The sequence below is a fragment of the Seriola aureovittata genome, chromosome 1 (assembly GCF_021018895.1).
Source record: "Seriola aureovittata isolate HTS-2021-v1 ecotype China chromosome 1, ASM2101889v1, whole genome shotgun sequence".
Classification (NCBI taxonomy): Eukaryota; Metazoa; Chordata; class Actinopteri; order Carangiformes; family Carangidae; genus Seriola; species Seriola aureovittata.
The window spans coordinates 17,133,839-17,156,226 of record NC_079364.1 but is presented as its reverse complement, the minus strand read 5'-3'; the positions used below and the strand labels follow the sequence as shown (position 1 = coordinate 17,156,226).

Sequence of the window (22,388 nt, the reverse complement as noted above, 5' to 3'; positions counted from 1 at the left end):
TCTGTAGCATTGCCTTTGAATTGTTTAATTTGGGTCAGATGCTTTGGTTGGCCTTCAACAAGCTTCTCACAATAAGTTGCTGGAATCTTGGCCCATTCCTCCTGACAGAACTGGTGTAACTGAACCCGGATTGGAGGCATCCTTGCTCCTGCAAACGTCTTTTCAGTTCTGCAAAACAAATTTTCAATTGGTTTGAGGACAGAGCATAGTGATGACCACTCCAATACCTTGACTTTGTTGTCCGTAAGTTATTTTGCCACAACTTTGGAAATGTGATTTGGGTCAATGTCCATTTGGAAGACCCATTTGAGACCAAGATTTCAGTTTCTGGCTAATATCTTGAGATATTTATCCACATAATTTTCCTTCCTGATAATGCCATCTATTTTGTTCCACCAGAGATGCAGCTGTGGTGGATTTCTGGTAAACAAATGAGACTCCAAGACAGCAATCTGACAGACTTCTAGCTTTTAACTAAATTCTGTTATATGTATTTTATTATTTATTTTACCCCCCCCCCCCCTTTCCTTTACCTCCTGGAGTAATTTGGATCTCTGTATTGATGTCATGTCCATTTTGTTATTATTTTAGTCTTGTTTATGTTTTATTTTTTATTCTGTAAATCACAACTACTACAACTACTACTACTTATAATGACAACAATAATAGTAAATAACAAATATTATTATTGTTATTATCCATACTTGTGCTGCAAAATGAGCATCGCATTTTATACTGGAAACCGTCGGCCGGAAGCTGTTTCTGGTAACTTCTGCTGCTTTGATTGTAGACACAAAAAACTGCGAAATCAAGGAGAAGGACAGCGCCCAGAATAACTGTAAACCTCTGCGAACTGTGTGGAGCATCGCGTTGGAAATGGGACTACAGTCATACTCTCCGTGCTGTCGGACGTTAAAACAGAGGTAGGGGCTGCAGGCTTTATGGCCAAGGTCACAGCAAGAATCCTGTTGAATTTTTCTCTACATGGTCATGATGAGTCCGTCCGACGTGAAGTTGCTTTCCTGTGATGTTGTCGACATTATATCCACCAGCTGGCTCTGATTGACCATATCTCCGTTTTCCCAGCGGGTTTTGGTGTTTGTTGTGAGTCGGTGGACCGATACCGTGAGGGAAGAGGGCGTTGGGGGTCCTGGTGTGGACGGGAGAGGACTTTTTTGTGGCCTGTGATGAGCTCCGGGGGCTGGGGTGGGATATGTACGGAATACAAAATCTGTCTCGACACGGTTACACAAGTTTGTTGGTTGAACTCCGTCTTTATTTGAAGTAAAGCGCACGGCCGGGATGTGTGACTGTTTTTATCCGACTCAGTGGCCTGCTGCCGCCGGGTTAGGCTAATCCGGTAATCTGGAACAGAGGTGGTTGCATTTTATTGTAACACCATTACTCCTCATCCTCCTCCTCCTTCTCCTCCTCTTCCTCCTGAAACACACACTGAGACCCGCAAAGTACGGATGAACACTTGTCTGATAGGGCGTGAGCTATATAGTGGTTTATATCTGTATTAATGCTCTGTGATTCTCAACGTCCAGTTACATGTTTAAAAAAAAAGAAAGAAAGAAAGAAAAAATTTTGCATTATAAGACATTAAACAAGACATTAAACAATTTTTAGGTTTTGGCGACAGTTCAGATTAAATAACTTGTCACATCCAAATCCTTTTCCTTATACTGTTTAAGTGCTGACACTTTCCTACAATTAATCAATTAGCCCAGCTATTTTGATAACTGATTAATGGTGCAGGTCATTGATCAGGGAGAAATGTTGAGGATTCACTATTTCCATCTTCTTCAATGCGATGATTGGCTGCCCTAATCTGATTTATACATTGTAGGTTGAATATCTTTCTATATTCTGTTCATCTGCTGAAACCATGTTTTACTTTTTTTGTGATAGTTTGTAAACTAAAAAATCAGTTGATAAATAAAAAAGAAAATCAGATTTTGATGAAAATAATAGTTAATTACAGCCCTGTTCAGTTTACACGGTCAATGATTAATTTGTCAAAAGTAACCAATAACTAAAAAGGATTCTAGGCCCAAACTACAGCCTGAACAAGGCCATATATGCTTGTGCATGCAGTGAGAGCATGAAAGGCTTTTTTTAAACAAAACTCCAGTCTTGTGAGGTGATTGGAAACAGTGTCCTCTTTGTTCAGTGTGCTTCGTGGAGAGGATTAATCCAGCTAATGATCTGTAATGTAAGGAAAGGGATAAAAGCACATCTGACAGAGAGGAAACCGGGCAACTGGATCTCGTAATTATCAATATCAGTGAAGCCCTCAGACCTGTGTGTGGGCTGCAGGTATAGCTATTTATGTGTGTGTGGGAGTAAGGCTGGGTATCGAACTTTGACACTTTTGTACAGACCAAATTAGTTTGATATTCCAGGATATTCGATCGAGGATCAAAAAATGCCTTGTCATTCGATACCAAATTTCAATACCTAAGGAGTAAACGAGTACATCTCATCAGCATCAGTGAGCCAATAAGCATGCAGCATGCTTGGACCAAGATCTCATAATGCTGGTGATTGGCTGTTTATGTAAACGAACACGTTGGAGTGTGTAAAGAGATCGATCTTAAAAATACAACTAAAGTAAAACTAAAACTTGTTCTGTGATGTGGATTGTCATTTTCTTTTTGTTAAAATGGATTTGAAAAAATTTATATCAAATTAGTATTGATATAGAAATCAAGGTCTTGGTATCAGAACCAATACTGAACGATATCCAGTCCAAGGTGGGAGTGTGTAAGATTTCCTTCTTTATATGTGAGTGTTACGATGACATTGCACTTCTATGGCTGTCCCCTCTGAGTCGTGCACTTGTTGTTTGGGCATGTCTTGAAGAAGGTGGTTGGTGTTGGGGTGTTTTATCCGTAAAGGCTCTCCGGTATGGCACTTTTTCTTTGCCATGTTCTAACACTGACCCACTCATGTTAATCCCCCCCAGTGTGCAGCTAAGATTAGCGGTTTAACTGGACCACTGGCCTGGTGCACCCCCAAGCCCGCGTCGTCACTGTGTGGCAGGAGAACATAGAAAGACAGCGGGGTGTGTACAGCTTATTCTCGTATCAGCAGTGTTGTGTTTAATAAGGCTTTCATCATATAAAACCATAATCTGTGAGTTTCCATCTCAACAACTGCAACAGGTGGAGCACTTGATCCCATCAGTGATAATCAGACTAATAATAAAGACTTATTTCTCTCCTGTTTGTGAGTTTAGTGTGAGACAATGCAGAGCAGATGTCACCAGTGGCTCTGCCCTGTGCTGGCTCATTCACAGATCCCATGTGTTAATATGGGTTTGGCTCCTGCTTGACAGATTTAGTTTGGTTTAAGTCTGTAATCTCTTTTGTGACTAGATTAGCTCAGGCACGAAACCTCTCTTCCTATAGTTTACCCTGACTGTGGCATCGTGCTAATCTGCATGTTTAATGGCTTTGCTTGGAGTAGAAAAAGGGGGTCAATTTTAACACTCTCTCACACACAGCGGAGGTATGGTTTTATATTCTTGGGCCAAACTTCTGTGTAGAATTTCCTGTGTAGAGTCAGCCATGAGACTTCCTGTACTCTGGTGTTGTATGTGGAGGGGGGTGGAGAAGTAGGGAAGGAAGGGGAATAGAAGCACAAGCAGACTGTACTGCCCACTGTTGTCAGTGGTGGCCACTGTGGTTGCTGCATGCATGTCGCTCTCTGTCTCAGACTTTCAACAAAACAACGTGGCCAGACTGAGGAAGTGAAAGAGTGGTTTCCACCCCCCACCCCCCCTCCTAATTTTTTCTCCAGTGACCTTTGTAATTATCAGACTCCTTGATAATCACAGAGAAGGAGAAAAAATCTTGTCAGGTACAGTGAGGTATGAGGTGAAGCCAGACATTTTTGTCTCTAATGTCTCCTTTTTGTATAATTACAGGACATGTCTTTTGGTTTGTTAAAGCCACAGTGCAACACTCAGCTCTCCAAGCATGCTACAGTAGTGACAGTATCTCTCCGCTCAGCAGGTGAGCAGCCCTCTGTCTGCCTCACTCTCTGTCCTGCCAGTTTCCCTGATGCCTGTTTTGAATGTACTTTAATTGAAATAATCAGGAAGCCTTATCAGAACTGATCCCACGCTCTATCTCTCTCCCTGCCTGTCCCTCTCTCAGCACTGTTTGATCCAAGAGAAACGTGCCTTGTAAGGAAGCAGGATGTTCACAGGATCCACCAAACTGCCACCCACTAAAATCCCCCAGCCTGAACGGCTGGATGAAGTGTACGCTGCCTTACGAAGAGGCTTACAGTGAGTAAACACCCCTCGTGCAGTCTTTGCATTGATTACATCGGATTGCTGCCAGGAGGAATATCACCGAAAATGGAGGATACGACTGCTTTTACGTCTTGTCATGAAGAAGTAACAGTGATGGGTTTTTTGTTGTCAGGTCGTACCTGCAGGTCCACCAGCTGGAGCTGGACAGTCTGGGTCAGCAGATCAAAGAAAACAAGAGAAATGGTCGTTTGGTGAGAGCCCAAGTAGTCAAACCAGTCACACCACTATTGACTGTGATTCAGTACCAGGCTGGCTGCTGTTGATTCCAGTCCTCAGTCAAGATGTTAATTTGACACTTTGTGATGCTAAATGTCTTGATTGTTTTTGTTTTGTTTATTTTGCAGGGGTCTTTGTATGAGCAGGATAAGGTGAGTTTCATTCACACCTGTTGTATACACACGTGAATGCAGGACATTGAAACTTTTTACAGGTGTAAGAGAGAATAAGATAAGTATTAGTTTAAGTATTAGCTTGTCAAGTTTGACAATTGTTTTGTTTCTTGTAGCAAGTGAAAGCCATAGAGAGGTTCATGCGTCGCTTGGAATTCCATCTCAGCAAGGTGTGTATGAAATGATTGAATTAACAGATGCATAGTTTTACTATTTAAAGCTGCTCTTTTCTCTCTTTTATATATTGACAATGGATGAATTGACTGCCTAGTGTGAAAGGAGTTGCTCACAGTGATGAACCCCCACAGAGAGTTATCACTTGCTGTATCCCTCAGCTCTGCAGAGCTTTAGCGTCTTTTGGTCGATTGTTATTACAGTCATTTGTTGAAACCTGTGCAATATTTGCTTTTCCAGGTTGAGGAGCTGTATGATGCTTATTGTATACAGCGACGACTGCGTGATGGAGCAAGTAAGATGGTGGCGGCCTTTAACTCCGCCACTGGCAGCAAGGAGGCCAGAGAGAGCCTGAGCGAAGCAAACAAGGGATACAGGGAATGTACAGAGGCAAGTGACAGACCTGAGGTCAATGAGCCTTTACTGAATGTGTCAGCATCTACACTGGCTGTGGTTCTCTGTGCTAGAATGATATTAGGCCATTTATATTACAATATAATTTGGGCTACAACTAACAATTATTTTTTTATTAATTACCAAGTAATTTACAGATAAAGAATTATAATTTCACAGAGTCCAATGTGATGTTTTTAAATAGCTTGTTTTGTAAAACCAACAGATATTAAGTTTATCATTTAAGACAAAAAAAGCAACTAGTCATCACAGCAGAGGAGGTAAAAACTGCATTTTTGCTCCACATATTTTCAAATGATTAATCAGTTTTCCAAATAGTTGCTTATTGATTTTCTCTCAAACAACAAATCAATGAATCAACTAATCGTTTACGTTCAAAATGTCATGGCAAATGATAGATTATTAAAACCCCTCATTATTTCTGTCTCTGTAGCACATGTGCTCACTTGAGAGTGAATTAGAAAGCCAGATGGGAGAATTTCATGTCAAGATGAAGGGTGAGTCACTTTCTACACTCATGTGACTTCCTCCTCCCACTATTTGTCCAGTTCTCATTTTTCAGTTGATTTCTGATGTTTCAGGCCTTGCTGGCTTTGCACGGCTGTGTGCAGGTGACCAGTATGAGGTAAGAAACGCAAATTCAAGCACAGACACGGCACTTGAGTCTCGATGCCTGTTGTAGCTCATCAGCTGTTTTTGGCCCCATTAGGTCCTGATGCGTTATGGGCGTCAACGCTGGAGGCTACGAGGCCGCGTGGAGGTCAGCAACAAGCAGATATGGGACAGCGAAGAATATATTTTCCTGCCTCTCGTCACAGAGCTGCTGTCAATCAAGGTAATGAAATCAGCTTTTAAAGGATGAGACTCTCACTATTCGACATTTTTCATGTTGTTTACAAATTTTATAAAACGCCCAAAAACAACAATGTCTGACTTTCCCCAAGCCTATTGGTTCTTACTCGAGACATTCATCTTCAAAAACAGGCCACAGTTAGTAGGTTTCATTATTAGAAAAAGGCTACGTTTTCTAAAACAGCTCTGAAATTTATTTTTTTAGCAAATGTTACTCAAACAGGAGTGAATGGTGCATTGTAGGATGGTGTATATGAAATCAACTGAAAATAAACTATGGTGTGTGTGTTCAGTGTAATAGAGAAACCTGTCACAGTGCAATTATGTGGCTCAGTGGAGGAGGAAAAATCTATATCAGGTTTTAGCTAAACAGGAAATGCTTGTTAGCTGGATCAATTCATTGTTAGTTTTGGTCTTTTAATGTTTGTTGACAATAATAAGAATATATTCTGCCATGAATCTTATCCTTTAACTTACTACATTCATACTCACAAAAATGCTGCAGATTGTGACTGTGGTTTCTTCCTATCCTCATTTGTCTGGCACTTGTCTGTTTTGGTTGTCAAGGTGACGGAGCTTAAGAGCCTGGCCAATCATGTGGTGGTGGGTAGTGTGTCCTGCGAGATGCTCGACCTGTTCTGCCCACTCCCCCAGACGCTCGCCGTGGACATCAACGACCTCGGGACGGTGAAGTTAAACTTGGAGGTCACCTGGAGGTACTTTAACCTGCAGCACACGCCTCTCCCAGCATCAGCACCTTTGATTTCTGTCATTTTAAAAATTTAACATGTTTATTCAGGTGTCTTCTGCCCTCTCAGTTTTATTTTTCTGTTTTTTCCCCTCTCTCTCTTTCAGCCCGTTTGATAAGGATGACCAGACGTCATCCACCAGTACAGTTTCTAAACGGCTGTTGTCCAATCAGAGCCCCCCTGACACGCCCTCTATGCGGGAGCAGGTGTTTTATGTGAGTCACATTAAAAGAGATATTCAACCTCAGCGTTTTTCCACTTAATGCAAATCCTTCACACCAGCAGTTTCACCAGTTTGCCAGTTTCACAAAGACAAACTTTGATTATGGTTTAGATCTAAACAGTCAGACTTCAGATAGACATCTAAACTCATCTGTTGCAGAAAGTCTTAAGTAGAACTAATTTGCTATATATTCTGGGCATCTTTAACTTTTAAACTTTTTTCCAAAATAAAAAACATGGCTGAGCATGTGAAACACATACGACCACTCTGCTACATTCTCTTTGGCAGAAACATTTATACAGTTACAGAAGACATTTTACTGGGAAAATTCAGCAAAGAGTGTAATGAAAAAATACAATTCTCAAGACAGTGCAGACTCACAGCAGAGCTGAGATGCCTTAAAATAAGGGTTTATTGTTGTTCAACTGTGTAATTTGTGTTAGACTGCTCTAAGAACAAACTCAACACTGCAGACAAATCTAAAATATCTTTGTGAAACCAGCCCCTGGTTCATAATTTGTATAAAGGGTTTGTAAACTCCTTATTTTCACTACACACACACACACACACACACACACACATATATATATATATACGTATGTATATACACTGTATATTTGCCATTTATTTCACTGATGGCTATTATTACTGTCATTTTATTGGCTTGTTCTATTTCAGCTGCTCCCCAACTGCTTTGTCTGTAGCAGTAGCACTAATGTGTGTGAGGACATTCACAGAGGTCTGTGTGTTAGGACATGTGGTTGTGGGAGTAGCGTGGCTGATGTGAGGAGAATGAATGATAGCAGTCGTGAGCTGTGTGACAGCAGCAGCATGTATGAACGAAGCTGTGGTCCTTGTAGCTGTTTAATTGTGGTTGAGTAGCGCTCCAATATGTCCCTCCTCTTCCTCACCTCGCTGAAGAGCGTGCCTCACGGCAGGCCCAGACAGAACTACTCACTGCTGGAGGCCTTCCACGATGTCCCGACGGACAGGACGGCATCCTTGCGTTATGACTTCAGCCGTACAACCCCTCGATTCACCTCTGTACAGTCGGTGTGTTGGGATGTAGTTGTAGCTGTAGTTTAGTTTATAATCAAATAGTATATCAAATTATCAAATAATAAACGTAGTACAAACATGTCTAAATGTGTTTTAAAAATGTTCTGTCAATTGAACGAATTGTTCCTGTTAATTTCCAATCAAATCCTAATAGAAAAAGGATGATCACGTCTAATTGAATCTTAACTGAAGAAAGACTACGACGGGCAGTTTGTCAGCTGCTATATCAGTACATTATAGCAAAGATAGCAAATTCTGAATGTGTAAAGCTGCAAGCAGCAAATGTTTGCTGTGTTTTAGTTGATAAACTATAAGAAATATTACATTTATTACTGAAATTGAATCGGACTAATTTATCCAGTGGTTCTCAAACATTTTCTGTCATGCTTCCTGCCTCCTTCTCCCTGTGAACCAACAATATTTTATTTAGCATTTACAGTGTTTGGGAAATTAACAACAAAAGGAGCCTGAATGGACGTTATAACAGTGAAATAATATTACTGTGGTGCAGTTAAAGGCTTTGCCACTACTTTGACAGTAAACCCAAGAGAAGGATGGACTTATTCAGATTGTCTTCACTTTAGCTTCGACTGACTCTTAGCTGGATGAGCCTCAGCAGTTTTTCTTTTTGCCAAAAATCTGTCCACTGCACTTAACATTACATTTTGTTGTTTGAATAAATCTTACTGACCTGAAAATGTGTAGCCTAGCCAACATGAAAATACTCTATTTCTTGTTATTAGTCCCACATGAAACAGATTGTATTCAATTTTAGTTCCAATCTGTATCACATTTTCAGCCTTGGTTGTCCCCCCATTCAATATCTCTATGACCCACAGTTTGAGGACCACTGGATTAATGAATTTGGTAACTCTGTACACAAAGCCTCTCTGTCTCTTTCTCATCTCTTCTATTCTCTGTGTCCCTTCTAGTCTCTGCTGAAGCGACAGGGGGAAATGGATAACGGGACAGTCTGGTCCAACTCCTCTGAATCCTCTGATGACTCCTCCAGTCCGGCGCTGGCTCATCACGCTCAGAGGCTGACGGCGTCCAACATGCTGCAAAGCACTCTCACCAGTCAGCTGTCGTTCACTCCGCACAAGTCCAGCGCATCAACACCATCACTGTCGTCCAACCAAGAGGAGGACGAGACAGAGGCCGGGGAGGTCTTCTCTCAGAGAGATGCGGTGCCTAACGGCCATCTGCAGACTTCCTGCTCTCACAGCCATGTGAGTGAGAGCAGCCCAGACTGTACTGTGACTGACAGGGCGTCTGTCCCGTCAGCTGACCTCTCTGAAACCTCAGCAGACCTGAGCTGCTCATGCCCCGACGTCTCGTCTGCACTTCCTGTGTTGTTGGTGGAGACAGCTGAGAGCCATGTGTCTGAAAGTGGCATCCCACAAGTGTGTGTTTCAGCAGAGGATGTAAAGGATGATCCATGTGAGGACTCATCTGCACAGGCTGAGGCAGAGACAGAGGACAACACCACTGAAGCAGGAGGTGGCCACCAGGTAGAAGCATCAGAGAAACACAGTCAGTCACATCAGTCCATCCAGGAGCTAAAACAACCAGAGGATGCTCCAACGGTGAGTTCAAGAATAAGTTTATCTGTTGTTTTTTTTTTTGTCTAATGTGTTGATGGGGATATTTTAAACTCCTGCATTTGTTTTTCCATAGGTTCCTTTTCCTACTTCCTCTAGTTTCACTCAGGAAGTTGAGACAGCCCTTGAAAGTTTTGACTTTCTCAACTGCTCTGACCTTGAGGAGGAGGAGGAGGAGGAAGAGGAGGAGGAGGAGGAGAAGGAAGAGGAGGAGAAGGAGGAGGAGGATGAGGAGGAGGAAGAAGATGAGCATCAAGAGGAAGAGGAAGGAGAAAAGGAAGAGGAGGATGGACAACATGAAGAGGACCAAAACAAAGTGGAAGAAGAAAAAACACAGGAAGAAGAAAAGGTTGAAGAGAATTTCTACTCTGGAGGAAGGTCAGTGTCGTGTTTTGTCACAAACTAGACAGAAATATTTGTTGTTGGTTTGTAATAGTTATTGTTGCCTAGCCAGTGTCGGCCTAGTCGGCCATATTGGAGCCATAAGTCTCCCAGGTGTGAATACAGATTGGAAGTTGACTAAACGCTCTGAGGTCACAAACTGGGACTTACAATAACTCTTAATTTCACATGGATGTGAAATTGCTTTATTGTTTCTGAAACATATGAAGCCTCACAATGTTGGACCCATGGAAGGATTTCTAATTGGGGCCTACCAGGCACAGGACCAGGGGCTCGAGGTGTCAAGGGGCCCCTGGGCCAGAGCCTCTGTTTGAAGTGCCTGTTAATATTTCCTGATGGAAAGTCAGTCAGATGACCACAAACGGACACAAAATGACTGTAAATGCTGCGTCATTTTGTTTCTCTTTCAGTGTCTTGCTCCTTTTACATGTTTGTTCCCATGGGTCTGTTGTCTCAAATTCATGCTGTGCAGGCAAACATGGTTCAAATCCACATAACTGTATTTTATATTCTTGTGGAGATTTGTGTGTGTAGGAACACCTCATGCCCTTTAACATGTATACATATTCTGATGATTGACATGTCTCAGAAAAATGTAATAACACATGATTTCAGTGGAGAGTCCAAAGTTTCCAAAGACTCCAAAGAAGAATTTTGGATAAATGTGTACACAATGATGCACAAGACATGACTCTTGTGTTTGAGTATTTCACTCAGTGTGAACATGGTGTAGCATCAATGGAAAGGTGGAACAAGATTCAGAACATGCGTGATTCTGTCAGTGTGGATTATGATGGTTCTCCTAACATAAAGTGACTCACAGGGAGAAAAGCAGGGGGGCTAAGAGGTTTTTAATTGATGTGTGTCTGTTTGATCCGAGTCTTTTTCACTGTCACATCAGTCTACTTTCTGTCTCGCTCAGCAGTGATGTGGAGGAAGCAGATGGCCTCGAGATCCTCATGGAAGCCCCAGAAGGATTTAGGAACTCAGATGAGGATCGTTTCTCTGAATCGCAGGTAAACAGAGAAGAGATGTTGCAATATACCTGTATTGAAAATAACAGTGGTATTTAAAAAAACAACAAAAAATTGGTGCTTAAAGTTTTTTCTTTTTGCAAAAGGAGTCGAGCGTGGAAGACGTGCAGGATTTGGGACAGATGGAAATGCCAGAGGAGAAGGAGGAACCCAGCGAGGAAAAGGGAGATGAACGACATGGTGGGAGGAGTTTATACTGCCTTGTTTCAGTAAACAGAGACAGTATTTGATCATGTGACAGCTCAACTGGTGGCGTGAGGAGTTCGTTAATTTGCCCTGTTTTTAATCTTTCAGGAAAAGACGCATCACATGATCAAGAGGAAAGTCCCTCCACCCCCAGCCATTTGGCCACTACTGTCTTTTAATGACACAGTGGAATTATAACTAAACCATTTCTCCCACTCTGATCTACTCATGCCATCTCCCTCTTACACTGAGGGACCAGAGGCCTTGAGGGTGTTCCACTTACTGCTCAGACAAACAAGCTCTTCCATTACGGTGGAGTTTGTGCACATATTTGCCTTGTTCTGACCAAGAACGATAAACCTCGGGGTTTCTGCACCTCAGTCATGACTGAAAAAAAAACCACACGCACACACACACATCCCTTCAAAAGTTCTCGCTCCTTCAACACACACTCTGTCATGTTGCCTGGGTTTAAGTGGGATACCACATAAGTTTACACTTTCATAAACTGTTCCTGTCATGTGCAAATTCAATGTCCAAATTGCCAACATTTCAGGAACAGCTAAAAGCGGCCTTGTTTTTGGCTTTATTATAGTGCATTTTTTAAGTGATCTAATAATTTCGAAATGTTTTTATAAGTTCAAGTTGATGCATTTCCTCAATCTACAGAGAACACAATCACTTACCGAGTTACATTTCAAGGTTTTCAAAACTATCAGTATTTGCAGACATGAAAAACTATTAAGGGTTTATGATTTTCAGTGTTAAATTGGCGTACAGCCTTGAGCTCTTTCACTGTCAGCAGGACAGGAAAAGATTTCATGAGCATGTGATGTTTGTCTGAAGATTTTTATCAACATGAAGTCATTTCCAAAGCAGGAATGTACCCTGAGAACCAACAGGATATTTTCATTTTAGGCATCAGAGACAGCTAATGAGAATATTCAGTGATACATGATTAACCTTCAAAGCTGTACCAGGGCCTGAGCTGAATACATTATGTAGGAAATGAATAGAAACACTTGAAGGATAGCAGTCTGAGTTTCTCTTCAAAACTCATTTTGGTCCAGTTTTTACAAACATGGAAACAATCTGCAGTGTAAAACTATATTTAAATCTGCATGTGTAGCTGCCTCACACTGCCAGCATGTCCGTATGAAAAGCTCATCTGATCAGTTTTAGTGTGTAAGCTAGGCTCCAGTTTCAAGGAAGCCATTGGGTCTGTAGCTGTGTACAAAAGCTGCCTCACGGGGGCGCCATAGTCTTTCAGCATCATGCTTTAACGTCGTTCTACAAAAGCCTCGTCATTCAGAAAGTGCCTCAAGTGACAGAGATGGAAGGTTTTAAATGCCGGGACAGGAGGGATCAGGCAAAAGATAACAGTGTTTATTTTCTGAATTACTTTAAGAGTGTGCACAATAAGAGATATTTACTGTTTCATATAAAGAATTGTATATGTCTTGAAATGTTAAAATGTTTTATGTTCAGAAATGTTTAAACTTTATAAAGGTTTCTTTGAAGGTAACGTGTGTGTTGTTGTGTTGAGTGAATCAACATGTGTAAGGACTGTGACAAACTGGTTTGGTTTACAACAAGAAGAGCGCAACACCAAAATTTCCTGAAGGATTATTTATTTTTAAACCTTTTAAATGAAGTTGTTATGATCATAAATGAAAGCTGGAATGTGGTGCTCTTTGGCTTCCAGATAACTGGACCAAAGAACTAAATGTCAAACGACACTAAGGCACTGTTTTGAAAAAGAAACGTAGCCACTTTATTCAAGCAAACTCACTCTGTCTACATATAAGAAGGGTTGAGCGGTTGTGTTTAGCCAAATCCATGTTGGCTCATCTTAAGGAAATGACAATACCAAGTTCACATCATGACAGGAAAGTCAAAAATCATTTGCATTGTCGATCCTGCTCTCCCATTCAAATAGCAATCTGTTAAAATGTCTAAAATCACACAAAATTCAAAAGGACACTGACATATCAAACTAACAAAGTGTCAACATCTGTACATCACAAACTGAGCTTGAATCCTTCTCCCATTCACGGTACTGTTGTAACGCTAAAAACCGCAGTGCAATTTATCTAAACAGCCCAAAAATGAATTCTTAAAAAGGAGGACCCCAGTGAAAACCTATTAACATCACCTGACTATCATTTGCACATAATAAACTCATTAACTCTGCTTTCAGTGCATTTAACATCACAGATAAAACAGCATGACAAAACAAGTTAAAAACAAAATACACAGTCCGTCTTCCAACTGTCTTCTTTTCGTTCAATTTCTCTGAAAATAAAACGTAGACATATTTGAATATTATTATTACAGAAAATGCAAAGTGCTCACCTTTCAACATAAAAAAAGCATAAACACAGTTTGATGTTTAGTTTTCATATTCACATTATATTTTCCACCTAAAAGTCCACGAGAAAAGAAAGGAGCTGAATGCATTACATTAAGCTTTATGAGAGACAGATAAGAGATTTGCACTTTACTTTATTTGCTATAGAGATACTACTGCCCTGACCTTCCAATGTTGGATCTAAATCAGTATTTAATATGAAAGACAAGGTGAGTTACCAACAGCTTTAAGTACCAACACTCTGAGCTGAATCTCTTATTCACCTAAATCTAAGTGTCAAATCCCTGTGGTGTAAAAAAAGAAAATGCCAGACATACCCAGGTGCCATGTGTACTTAGTTGTTTCTGAGTTTCAGAGCTTGTGTTCTCACCTAAAAATTCAGCGGCTGCTCCAGCGACCCTCCCATCTGCAGTAAGGCTGCACTGAGTCCGGCCTTTAGCGCTGAGTAGCCGGGCTGCTCACTGTACTGCAGAGCCATCACTGCAGTCAGGTAGTTTTGAAATGCACCTACACCATGATACACACGTGGATGATATACAATGAGCAGTTGGCATCTAATTACACACTTGTTATACAGTATGTTAAATGAGAAACATTTGAACTCACTGGAAACTTTCGTCTTCCCAAAGCAGTGAGTCAACAGTGCAGGAACATCCTCCATGTACCTAAAATGGGAATCTTTGAGTATTTTTATTTTCTTTGTATTGTACTACTGACTGAAATATACGTGTTGATGATATGCAGGAAAGTAGCAGGTTTTCGATACAATTCAGTATTTCTATGCTGTTTTGAAGGTGTGTGGACTTTAAATATCCCACGGGTGATGAACTCTCTCACCTCTGTTTCTGTGTGGCTACCTGGTCCGGTTGAGTGAGGACGGTCCACGGCAGCGTCCCTGTGTGCCATCGCAGCATGCAGTAACCCAGAGACTGCAAGTCACTGCGTCGGGATGGCGCTGAAAGCAGAGAATACACACACAAGACAGTGACGACAACATGTGTTCCCCCTCCCAGATCAACCCCGACACATCAACAACAAAACAATCCTCAGGTATACATATCAGCCGGTTTGCTTTGGTTCTTATTAGTCAAACAAGTAAAATGTTGAGATAGGTACACTATAAGAAAAGATCAAATCAGTGTAATTATGTGCAGCCTGCTTGTGCCTGACAGCTCTGCAGACAGATGGACTGTGGGAGGACTGCAGCTACCCCCTCGTGGCAGGAAGAAAACTAAATCTGGCAGTGTTTGGTTTACAGTGTCTTATATGGTGAAATGATGTCTATTTCTCTATTTTAGTTTTTGGGTGAGGGGTCAGTGAAGCACAGAAATGACACACCTGCTCCCTTATGTGCATCCAGGCTGATGAACTCTATGGTGCCCTCGTGTGGTGTCCTGCTGGCTTCACGGTACTCAACATGTTGGCCTCCTGGACAGTACCTGAAAGCATGGCAGTATCCTACAAGGTAGACCTAAGCACGCGCGCACGCACACACACACACACACACACACGCACGCACACACACACACACACACACACACACACACACACACACACACACACGAAAGAAAAGACTGGTCAGCATAAAACACAATCAAAACAATCACGGACAGTGACAGAGCAGATTGAGAATATTTCTCACCTGTGAAGTCTGTCCTGGTTTGATGTAGATGTTTTCTGCAGTAATATCAGCGTGAACATATTCATTTGAATGGATATACTCCAGAACATCCAACTGCCAAAAGAAAGAAATGTTACAGATTATTCATAAAGAGGGAGTCAGTTTTCAGAGTTCTGGGTCATATATTATTTGGGGACAAAGCTTAAAAGTATTGTCTGACAACAAATCAAACAAGTTTACAGATGATGTGAGAACACTCACTAGTCTACTGGCAAGCTGAAGAACAGCTTTCTCAGTCAGAAAATCATCCTCATCCTCAATGATGGACTGGAGAGACTGGCCCATGTTGGGAAAAATTAGAAACCTGTAAGAAAAAAATAACAACGTATAGAAAAAAAAACCCAAGTTAATGAAAAAATTATTTCATATAATGAGTAAATATTCACAGAAAAACTTCTTCCACACCTGTAGGAATCTGCATGAGGACCAAAGCCAGCACAAGAAGGAATACCCAAAAAATCCAACTTGTTTTGCTTGATCCACTTGTCCACTAGACAGAGACAATAGGTTTTAACAGGAGGGTTATTATGTGGGCTGTATATGTAAAATTACACAAATCAGTACTCCATCTAAAAAAGGGGGTTAAAGATTGAATCTGTCCCCCAGACTGACATGATGTTGCCCATGTTGAATAAATTCTTGTCCACTTCTGCTTCCCTCTGAATGGATGATGGATTGAAAGACAGACACTTGGCATATGAAACTGCAAGAATCCTTCTTACCATCCAGTTCTAGTTCAGACTGTAGTTGTGAGTGGTTCTGTGTGTGATTCATCTGTGACGACTTTGATTTCTGATCAGCATGTTACAGCAACTGAAAGACTCAAACAATTGACTGTGGCAAATGCTGATGCTATCCTTAGTTATAACAGAGTTACTTATCTTGTAGATGTCACTAGAACAGTCAGTCAAGCTATAACTGCAGCCCACCCTCCATGAGTGACAGAATATCGTCACCGTTTTGCCAGTTTTTTGGAACCAAAACAAGAAAAAAGAAAACACACTTAACCCTCACCAGATGCAGGTTTAGCAGCTCTCTGCAGAAAGTTCTGCTCATTGAAAATTCTTCCATCTTTAGCTCCCTAAGAGGACGAAAAAACTTTAGGGATCCCACTCAGTGAAATTTCTCACTTAAGACATGTTGGAAAAATGATTCATCACTTTTTGATTGGAAGACTCAGAAAACCTTAAACTTTCATATGAGTCCTGAGGCAGAACTTACCAGTTTGAGGATATGATTTGATTCCTTGAAACTGGATCGTGAAACTGTTTGCAAAACTGAAAAGGACAAAAAAATATAATTCAACTGAAATAATACAGGCTCCTTCCTGTTATTAATTTTTATTTTTTGTAAGAGAAACTGTAGCTCTATTCACTAAACTCAGTTAGCCATCCCTTTGTTTCAAAGGGACAATATGTATTTTAGTTTAAAATATTAAAAAGAGATTATCAACAGAATGTTAAAGAACAGTTTTGATGTCACGTCTACTGCATTTATGTGTTGCACAGATATTATTGTGATATTATGATTATCATGATAACCAGCTAGCCCTAGTCCGTCCCATCTCATAATACCTTTTTGCACCTAAAAAAGGTGATAGTGAGTCACTGTAGCGTGGGCCAGTAAAAAAATTTTGGCAGCCATGTCATATTCCAACCTGATGTGCAGCACCCTATTTGTTCGGAGTATGAATTCAACACTTGGCCAGTTCTTACACATTGCCCCTTTAATGAAGTTAACCGGAGCAAAGAGACTCTTACACACACTTTAACATACCTACTTGTTTAAGTATAATCATGGAATAGTAATTATTATAATCTTTTCTCCTGAAATATAAATTTAATCTAAACTTTTCTTTTCTCCCACTTCTAAGGTTTTAATGATAAATATGATGGCTGAATGATTATCATCACTAACATGGTATCTAACTATCCCTGAATAACGGACTGTTTATCTGCACTATTGTACTTTCCAGCATTTCCAATGATGTCATGCATTTAGTCTCACCTTCGTAGATGACCTCTGTCGTGCTTTGACTGAGCAGTTTCATCAGCTTCCACTTCTTGCCTGTTGTGTCTGTCACCTCCTCACCTTCCTGTAGTGGCTCCACAGCAGACACATGCTTCGCCTTCTTGGCCTTGCTTTTTCCTGTCACTGTACATTAATAAAGAGATTTCAAAATAATTATCTTAGAGAAAAAAAGGGTCAAACTACACACATAAAAACTAATGTACAGAGTGTCTTGTACAGTTAAACTTACATCCTGATGTCACAGTCCCAGTGAACAAAATAAATAAACTGGTTAGCGGCAGTTTAAAGCAAACGAAGGTCGAATCATAAACAACCATATCTTTGCAAAACATCTCACCGATATTGAAATGCAGCTTAACAATTATTTCCATCTGCTGGAAGAAAACATGAGGACTTATTTTAAAGTTAAATTCATTAACCATTTTTTTTTTCACTTAGCTTCAAGCATAATGTTGCTGACTTTCTTTCTTTTTACGAAATAAAAAGTATCAGTAGGTGTATGGTACATGATTCTGTCTTTAAGATACAGACTTAACAAGTGTAATAATGTAAAGGTAGGCACATTAATCAAAGTACCTAATTGGTGAATTTAACCTGTACATGGTGTGCGGGACACGATCCCAGTGTGTGTGTGTGTGCGTGTGTGTGCGTGTGTGTGTGTGTGTGTGTGTGTGTGTGTGTAACATCTTGTGTGGAAAAACTCACCTTTTAAAGGAGACCTGGAGATTGGTGAGGAAACTGGAGAAAGGAGAGCTTTAGGAGAGCCATCGACTGTTGATCCATCTGCTTTCCCACTTGTTTTATCACTCAACTTTTTTCCTTCTTCCACCTGCTTCATAGCAGGACTGGAGAGTTTTGCCTTTCCCCTGACTACACATGGATCCAGCGACAATTGAGAAGGATTAAAGAAAAGAAAAGATTATGATGCAAAGAAGAGATACACTGTAGTTTTCAAAAGGTATTGTATGAATGAAAAGATAAAACGGATTGTGTTTGTATTCTGTTTCAGCTCACCAAGTCGAGGGCTTTTAGTGACAGGAGAAGTTGAAGATGATAAAATTGGCTCTACCTTCGCGTCAAGTTTGAAAGTGACTGTGTGTTGCTTTGGTGGAGATGTGTGGACTCCAACGCCAATATCTGTCGATACAAAGCATAGATTTTTTGTCTTTCTGTAAGCCTCCGCGCCGGCAGCAGCAAAAGTCAGAGGCATATTGTTTTCTGATGTCCGTCCGTCCGTCCGCCGTACGTCAGTCCCATTCTCATGGACATGATATCTCAGTTACACCTTGACCGAACGTCTTCAATTTTGGTAAATATTCATTAGGACTCAAGGTCAAACTGACTGACTCACTAAACACTTTTTAGCCAAAAATCAGGACTTCATGCAGCAATTATCACAAATTTTCACACAAATGGTTAATATTTTATATGACTCTGGATAAACAGGGATTTAATCTGAAACTAGTCTGAGTGGCGGAGGCATACAACCGCAAGGCAGTATAGTTTTACATGGCACCTGCAGTATTCATATGCACCCATATTATAAAGCCATTTTTATTCATCAGTATGCATTATTTTTGGCCAGAAAGTTTTTGAGTTTAAAAATAGATGCCATATTGGTAGCTTTAAGCTAGTAACATGTATACATAGCACACAGGCACTTTATCATCTCATCATGCTGCTGCATGTCTCTGTACCTACTCTTCTTCTACCTCTTATCAGAAAACGAAATAAAAACTTTAGGGTGAAACTGCTTCCAGACCACTTTAATTACCTTCAACCTGGTCATCTCTGACAGGATTAATTGAGGGCACCACAGGTGGGGTGGCATCTTTAATGTTGAATTTAACTTCCCTGTCCAGGCGAAGGGAGTTACGAGTCTTTCGAAGTGCAGGACGAGTCGTAATTGGAGTTGTTGTGATGTATACGTGGTCTGTACGGAAAGAAGATTCACACCTCCAAAGATTAACAATTAAAAATCTGTAAATAACACCAAGTAACTGCTGATAAAATATTGCCAGGATATTTACCTTTGCCTTCCGTGGGATCGCAAGATCTTGCTACTTCATCACTTCTGGATGGAGAGAGACTTGCAAAAGAATCCGAGTTCACAGGTTCAGATTCAGTCAGACAGGGAAGCTTCTCCCCACAGGAAGGACAAAATCTGAAATCAGGCTGCAACTTTGTCCCACACTGGGGGCAGAAACGGAAAGGCATTCTGCAAGAGTAAACACACACTTTATTATACATCTATCTAGTCTCTCTCTGGGGGTAATCCTGTGTGTGCATCCACGCAGGTGAAACCACAGACTTCACAAGACAAACACACAAACAAACCAGCTACTATTGCAATGCAAAGTGCCTTATAATTTGTCATACAACAGTGATTATCATAACAGCTGTCAATTTATAAACAATTTATCTGCAACAATCTGCTCTCATGTCAGTCGAGTAACTTCAACTTAAAATTATTGAACAGCTTGTGAAGGTAAATTTAGCCAGCTACTGTGGTGGACATACATCAAATACAAATAAAAGAAAGGTTACAAAACACAAGTGGATTTATGCATGTGTTTTTTTTTTTTTTTTACACTACATTATTTCAATCTGTGCGTAATTTCCGTTTAGAAAAAACAATGAAGCTGAAACCGAACAGTTAAACCCTAGCTAGCTAGCTGGAAACTTTCTCAAGATTTTCAAACATAGCAACTGGGTTTTAGCTCCAAGTACGCTGGTGTTGCTGGGTTTGAGCCTTGGCTCTAACTGAAATTCGCGCAAAAAATATATTTCTTAATGAATTACAAAATTTATCAAAACAAATTTAGAGTCTAAGTTACCTTCCCCAGCACTCCTCCACCGTCCAGGAATTTGGGTTCAGTCACAGACAGTTGAGAAACTGTATCAGGATATTTGGGTTCGTGCGTCTTCTTCTTCACCGGATACACGCGCCTGTCATTGGAGCGGTGCAGGGCAGGTGCTGCCCCCTGCAGGAGTATAGGAGAGTTGCTGCCAAGTTCTCTCCCATTGAAAGTTTTAATCAGCAGAAAAACAGATTTTTCCACGAATGATGATGTGAAGAGGATCCAGTCTGAATTAAGAATGGACTCAACACGTTTTGTAAAATGACAACATGAAAGCATGGTGTAAAACTATTGCAGTTACTGTCATGAGTCTTTCAGCTGTGGGACATCACAGTATATAGACAAAACTAATTGACTGCAAACGGTCTACAAGTGTGGACATATCCAGGACGACCAAAAGAAAATAGTCACTGCTTTACAATTGATATAAATTTGTAAAAACACGTAATAAAATGCGCTTGCAGTTATGGGTTTTACGCAAAAATCAGTGATGTATAGAGGTAGATTGGTAATATAAATATAATATTAACAATAATATTAATAATAATAATAATGATAATAATAATAATATAAAACACCTTCCACAAATAAAAAAAATACATTTGCAAATTCACTAAAATATCTTGCAAATATCAAACAGATTTGAGAATACACAAACCAATTCAAATTGACAAATAAAATAAAATAAAAAAATCTGTGAATTCATTCAATTAATTAACATATAAATGAAAAATATTTGTGAATATCTTCCCAACATTTACTTTTAAACAGACGGAGTTTTGGAAAAAACTTTCCACTAGTCTTAAGAAGAAATTTTTAAGAAATCATATACAAAAATATAAAATTGTTGTATTGTTGTAACATGTTGTTTCAATTGAGATGCATTTTACAATGAGTACAAAGAATACAAGGCATGAAAACTTCATAGTATAATCATTCATAAAGACGTCATAGGATTGAAAGGCATAAAAAAAGTCGTAATATTAACCTAATGTATATGTCTTTGGATTATGTCAGGATCCTAGAGTTTTTCAGTTTGGAGCTGGGCGGAGCTGAGGTCACCACTCACCTGCACACCTGACAGCCGTCGGTAATCAAGCCACCTGCCAGCCATCAGCAATCAAGTCTCCTTCACTCCACTGGGCATATAACCCTGGTCCAGTTCACAGCTCTTCACCTGACCCGGCCTCACTCCGCTTTCTGCAGGCTCATCTGGATTACCTCTGGACACCTCCCGAGACCCAGCAACCCCTGCCCCGCTCCAGCCGCTCCAACCTTTGTATAATAAACATTTGTTTTTGCTACAGCCATTCAGTGTCTTGTCTGCATTGTGGGTCCAGACCTCCATTCATTAGGCTATGACAGATTAAGGGAGGAAACCTGACTTGGACATGGTATAGTAAGGGATAAAAAAATCATGGTATAGAAAGGCATAAAAATGTCAAAAAACGTCATAGTATATAATTAAGCCTGAAAATGTGAAATAACGTCTTAGTATAATATCATCAAAATGTCACAAAAACATCATGTAGATAGTATGTATGAATATTAAAGTATGTCATTAAAAGTCATAGTATACTAAGAGATTGGAGACAGTAATGTGCCCTAATGTGCATGTCTTTGGATTTGTGGGGGGAAGCCACAGTACCCGGACAAGTCATGCAGGCAGAGGGATAACATGCAAGCTCCACAAAGAATGGCCCTAGGCCAAAAACGTCATATTATAGTAAGGCATGAAAATATCAAAAAAACGTCATAATATATCGTGGCATAAAAAGTCGTAGTATTGTAAGGCTTAAAATGTAAAAAAAAAAAAAAAAAAAAAAAAAAAAAAAAAAAAAAGTCATAGTATAGTATTTCATAAAAATGTCAAAAAACGTCACTAGTACAGCATAAAAAGTCATATTATAATATGTCAAAAAAATTTTAAAAAACGTTAAGTCACACTATAGTATCTCATAAAAATGTCAATAAACATCATAGTATAGTATGGCATAAAAAGTCATATTAAAGTAAGGCATAAAAATGTCACTG

At 40.2% G+C, this 22,388-nt stretch overlaps 2 protein-coding genes across 5 annotated transcripts; one reads left to right on the top strand and one right to left on the bottom strand.

Moving 5' to 3' along the window:
- The first annotated feature begins 767 nt into the window (after window positions 1-767).
- LOC130167641 (rho family-interacting cell polarization regulator 1-like) lies at window positions 768-12,935 on the top strand. 4 transcript variants are annotated; one of them, XM_056374049.1, is made up of 18 exons: window positions 768-923; window positions 3,935-4,022; window positions 4,167-4,300; window positions 4,440-4,518; window positions 4,672-4,695; window positions 4,833-4,886; window positions 5,131-5,280; window positions 5,738-5,801; window positions 5,886-5,929; window positions 6,014-6,139; window positions 6,724-6,872; window positions 7,012-7,120; window positions 8,050-8,181; window positions 9,120-9,773; window positions 9,865-10,166; window positions 11,116-11,206; window positions 11,311-11,404; window positions 11,519-12,935. In XM_056374049.1, exons 3-18 carry the CDS (start codon window positions 4,209-4,211, stop codon window positions 11,587-11,589), a joined length of 2,235 nt encoding a protein of 744 aa, XP_056230024.1. In that variant the 5' UTR covers window positions 768-923; window positions 3,935-4,022; window positions 4,167-4,208; the 3' UTR covers window positions 11,590-12,935. The 4 variants fall into 4 exon arrangements, with proteins under 4 accessions (XP_056230024.1, XP_056230005.1, XP_056230033.1 ...); XM_056374030.1 differs by having other exon boundaries at window positions 11,113-11,206; XM_056374058.1 differs by lacking the exon at window positions 8,050-8,181 and having other exon boundaries at window positions 11,113-11,206.
- Window positions 12,936-13,161: 226 nt separating this feature from the next.
- vrk3 (VRK serine/threonine kinase 3) lies at window positions 13,162-20,445 on the bottom strand. Its single transcript, XM_056374069.1, has 16 exons — window positions 20,331-20,445; window positions 19,524-19,711; window positions 19,268-19,426; window positions 18,508-18,630; window positions 18,199-18,363; window positions 17,470-17,616; window positions 16,684-16,739; window positions 16,477-16,543; window positions 15,868-15,952; window positions 15,664-15,766; window positions 15,424-15,516; window positions 15,120-15,252; window positions 14,619-14,736; window positions 14,388-14,446; window positions 14,152-14,288; window positions 13,162-13,705 (listed from the first exon to the last, which is right to left on the bottom strand). The coding sequence occupies exons 2-15, from the start codon at window positions 19,708-19,710 to the stop codon at window positions 14,152-14,154; spliced, it is 1,632 nt and encodes a 543-aa protein (XP_056230044.1). The 5' UTR covers window position 19,711; window positions 20,331-20,445; the 3' UTR covers window positions 13,162-13,705.
- Window positions 20,446-22,388: the final 1,943 nt, after the last annotated feature.

Bases quoted from the DNA above. Each gene is read 5' to 3' on its own strand.
- LOC130167641 (XM_056374030.1), top strand. From the start codon at position 4,209: ATGTTCACAGGATCCACCAAACTGCCACCCACTAAAATCCCCCAGCCT. The intron at 4,519-4,671 runs GTGAGAGCCCAA...TTTATTTTGCAG, and splicing joins ACAAGAGAAATGGTCGTTTG to GGGTCTTTGTATGAGCAGGA. The intron at 6,873-7,011 runs GTACTTTAACCT...TCTCTCTTTCAG, and splicing joins AACTTGGAGGTCACCTGGAG to CCCGTTTGATAAGGATGACC.
- vrk3 (XM_056374069.1), bottom strand. From the start codon at position 19,710: ATGCCTTTCCGTTTCTGCCCCCAGTGTGGGACAAAGTTGCAGCCTGAT. The intron at 19,427-19,523 runs GTAAATATCCTG...CTTTCCGTACAG, and splicing joins CGATCCCACGGAAGGCAAAG to ACCACGTATACATCACAACA. The intron at 17,617-18,198 runs GTGAGTTTTTCC...ATTAATGTACAG, and splicing joins CTCCAGGTCTCCTTTAAAAG to TGACAGGAAAAAGCAAGGCC.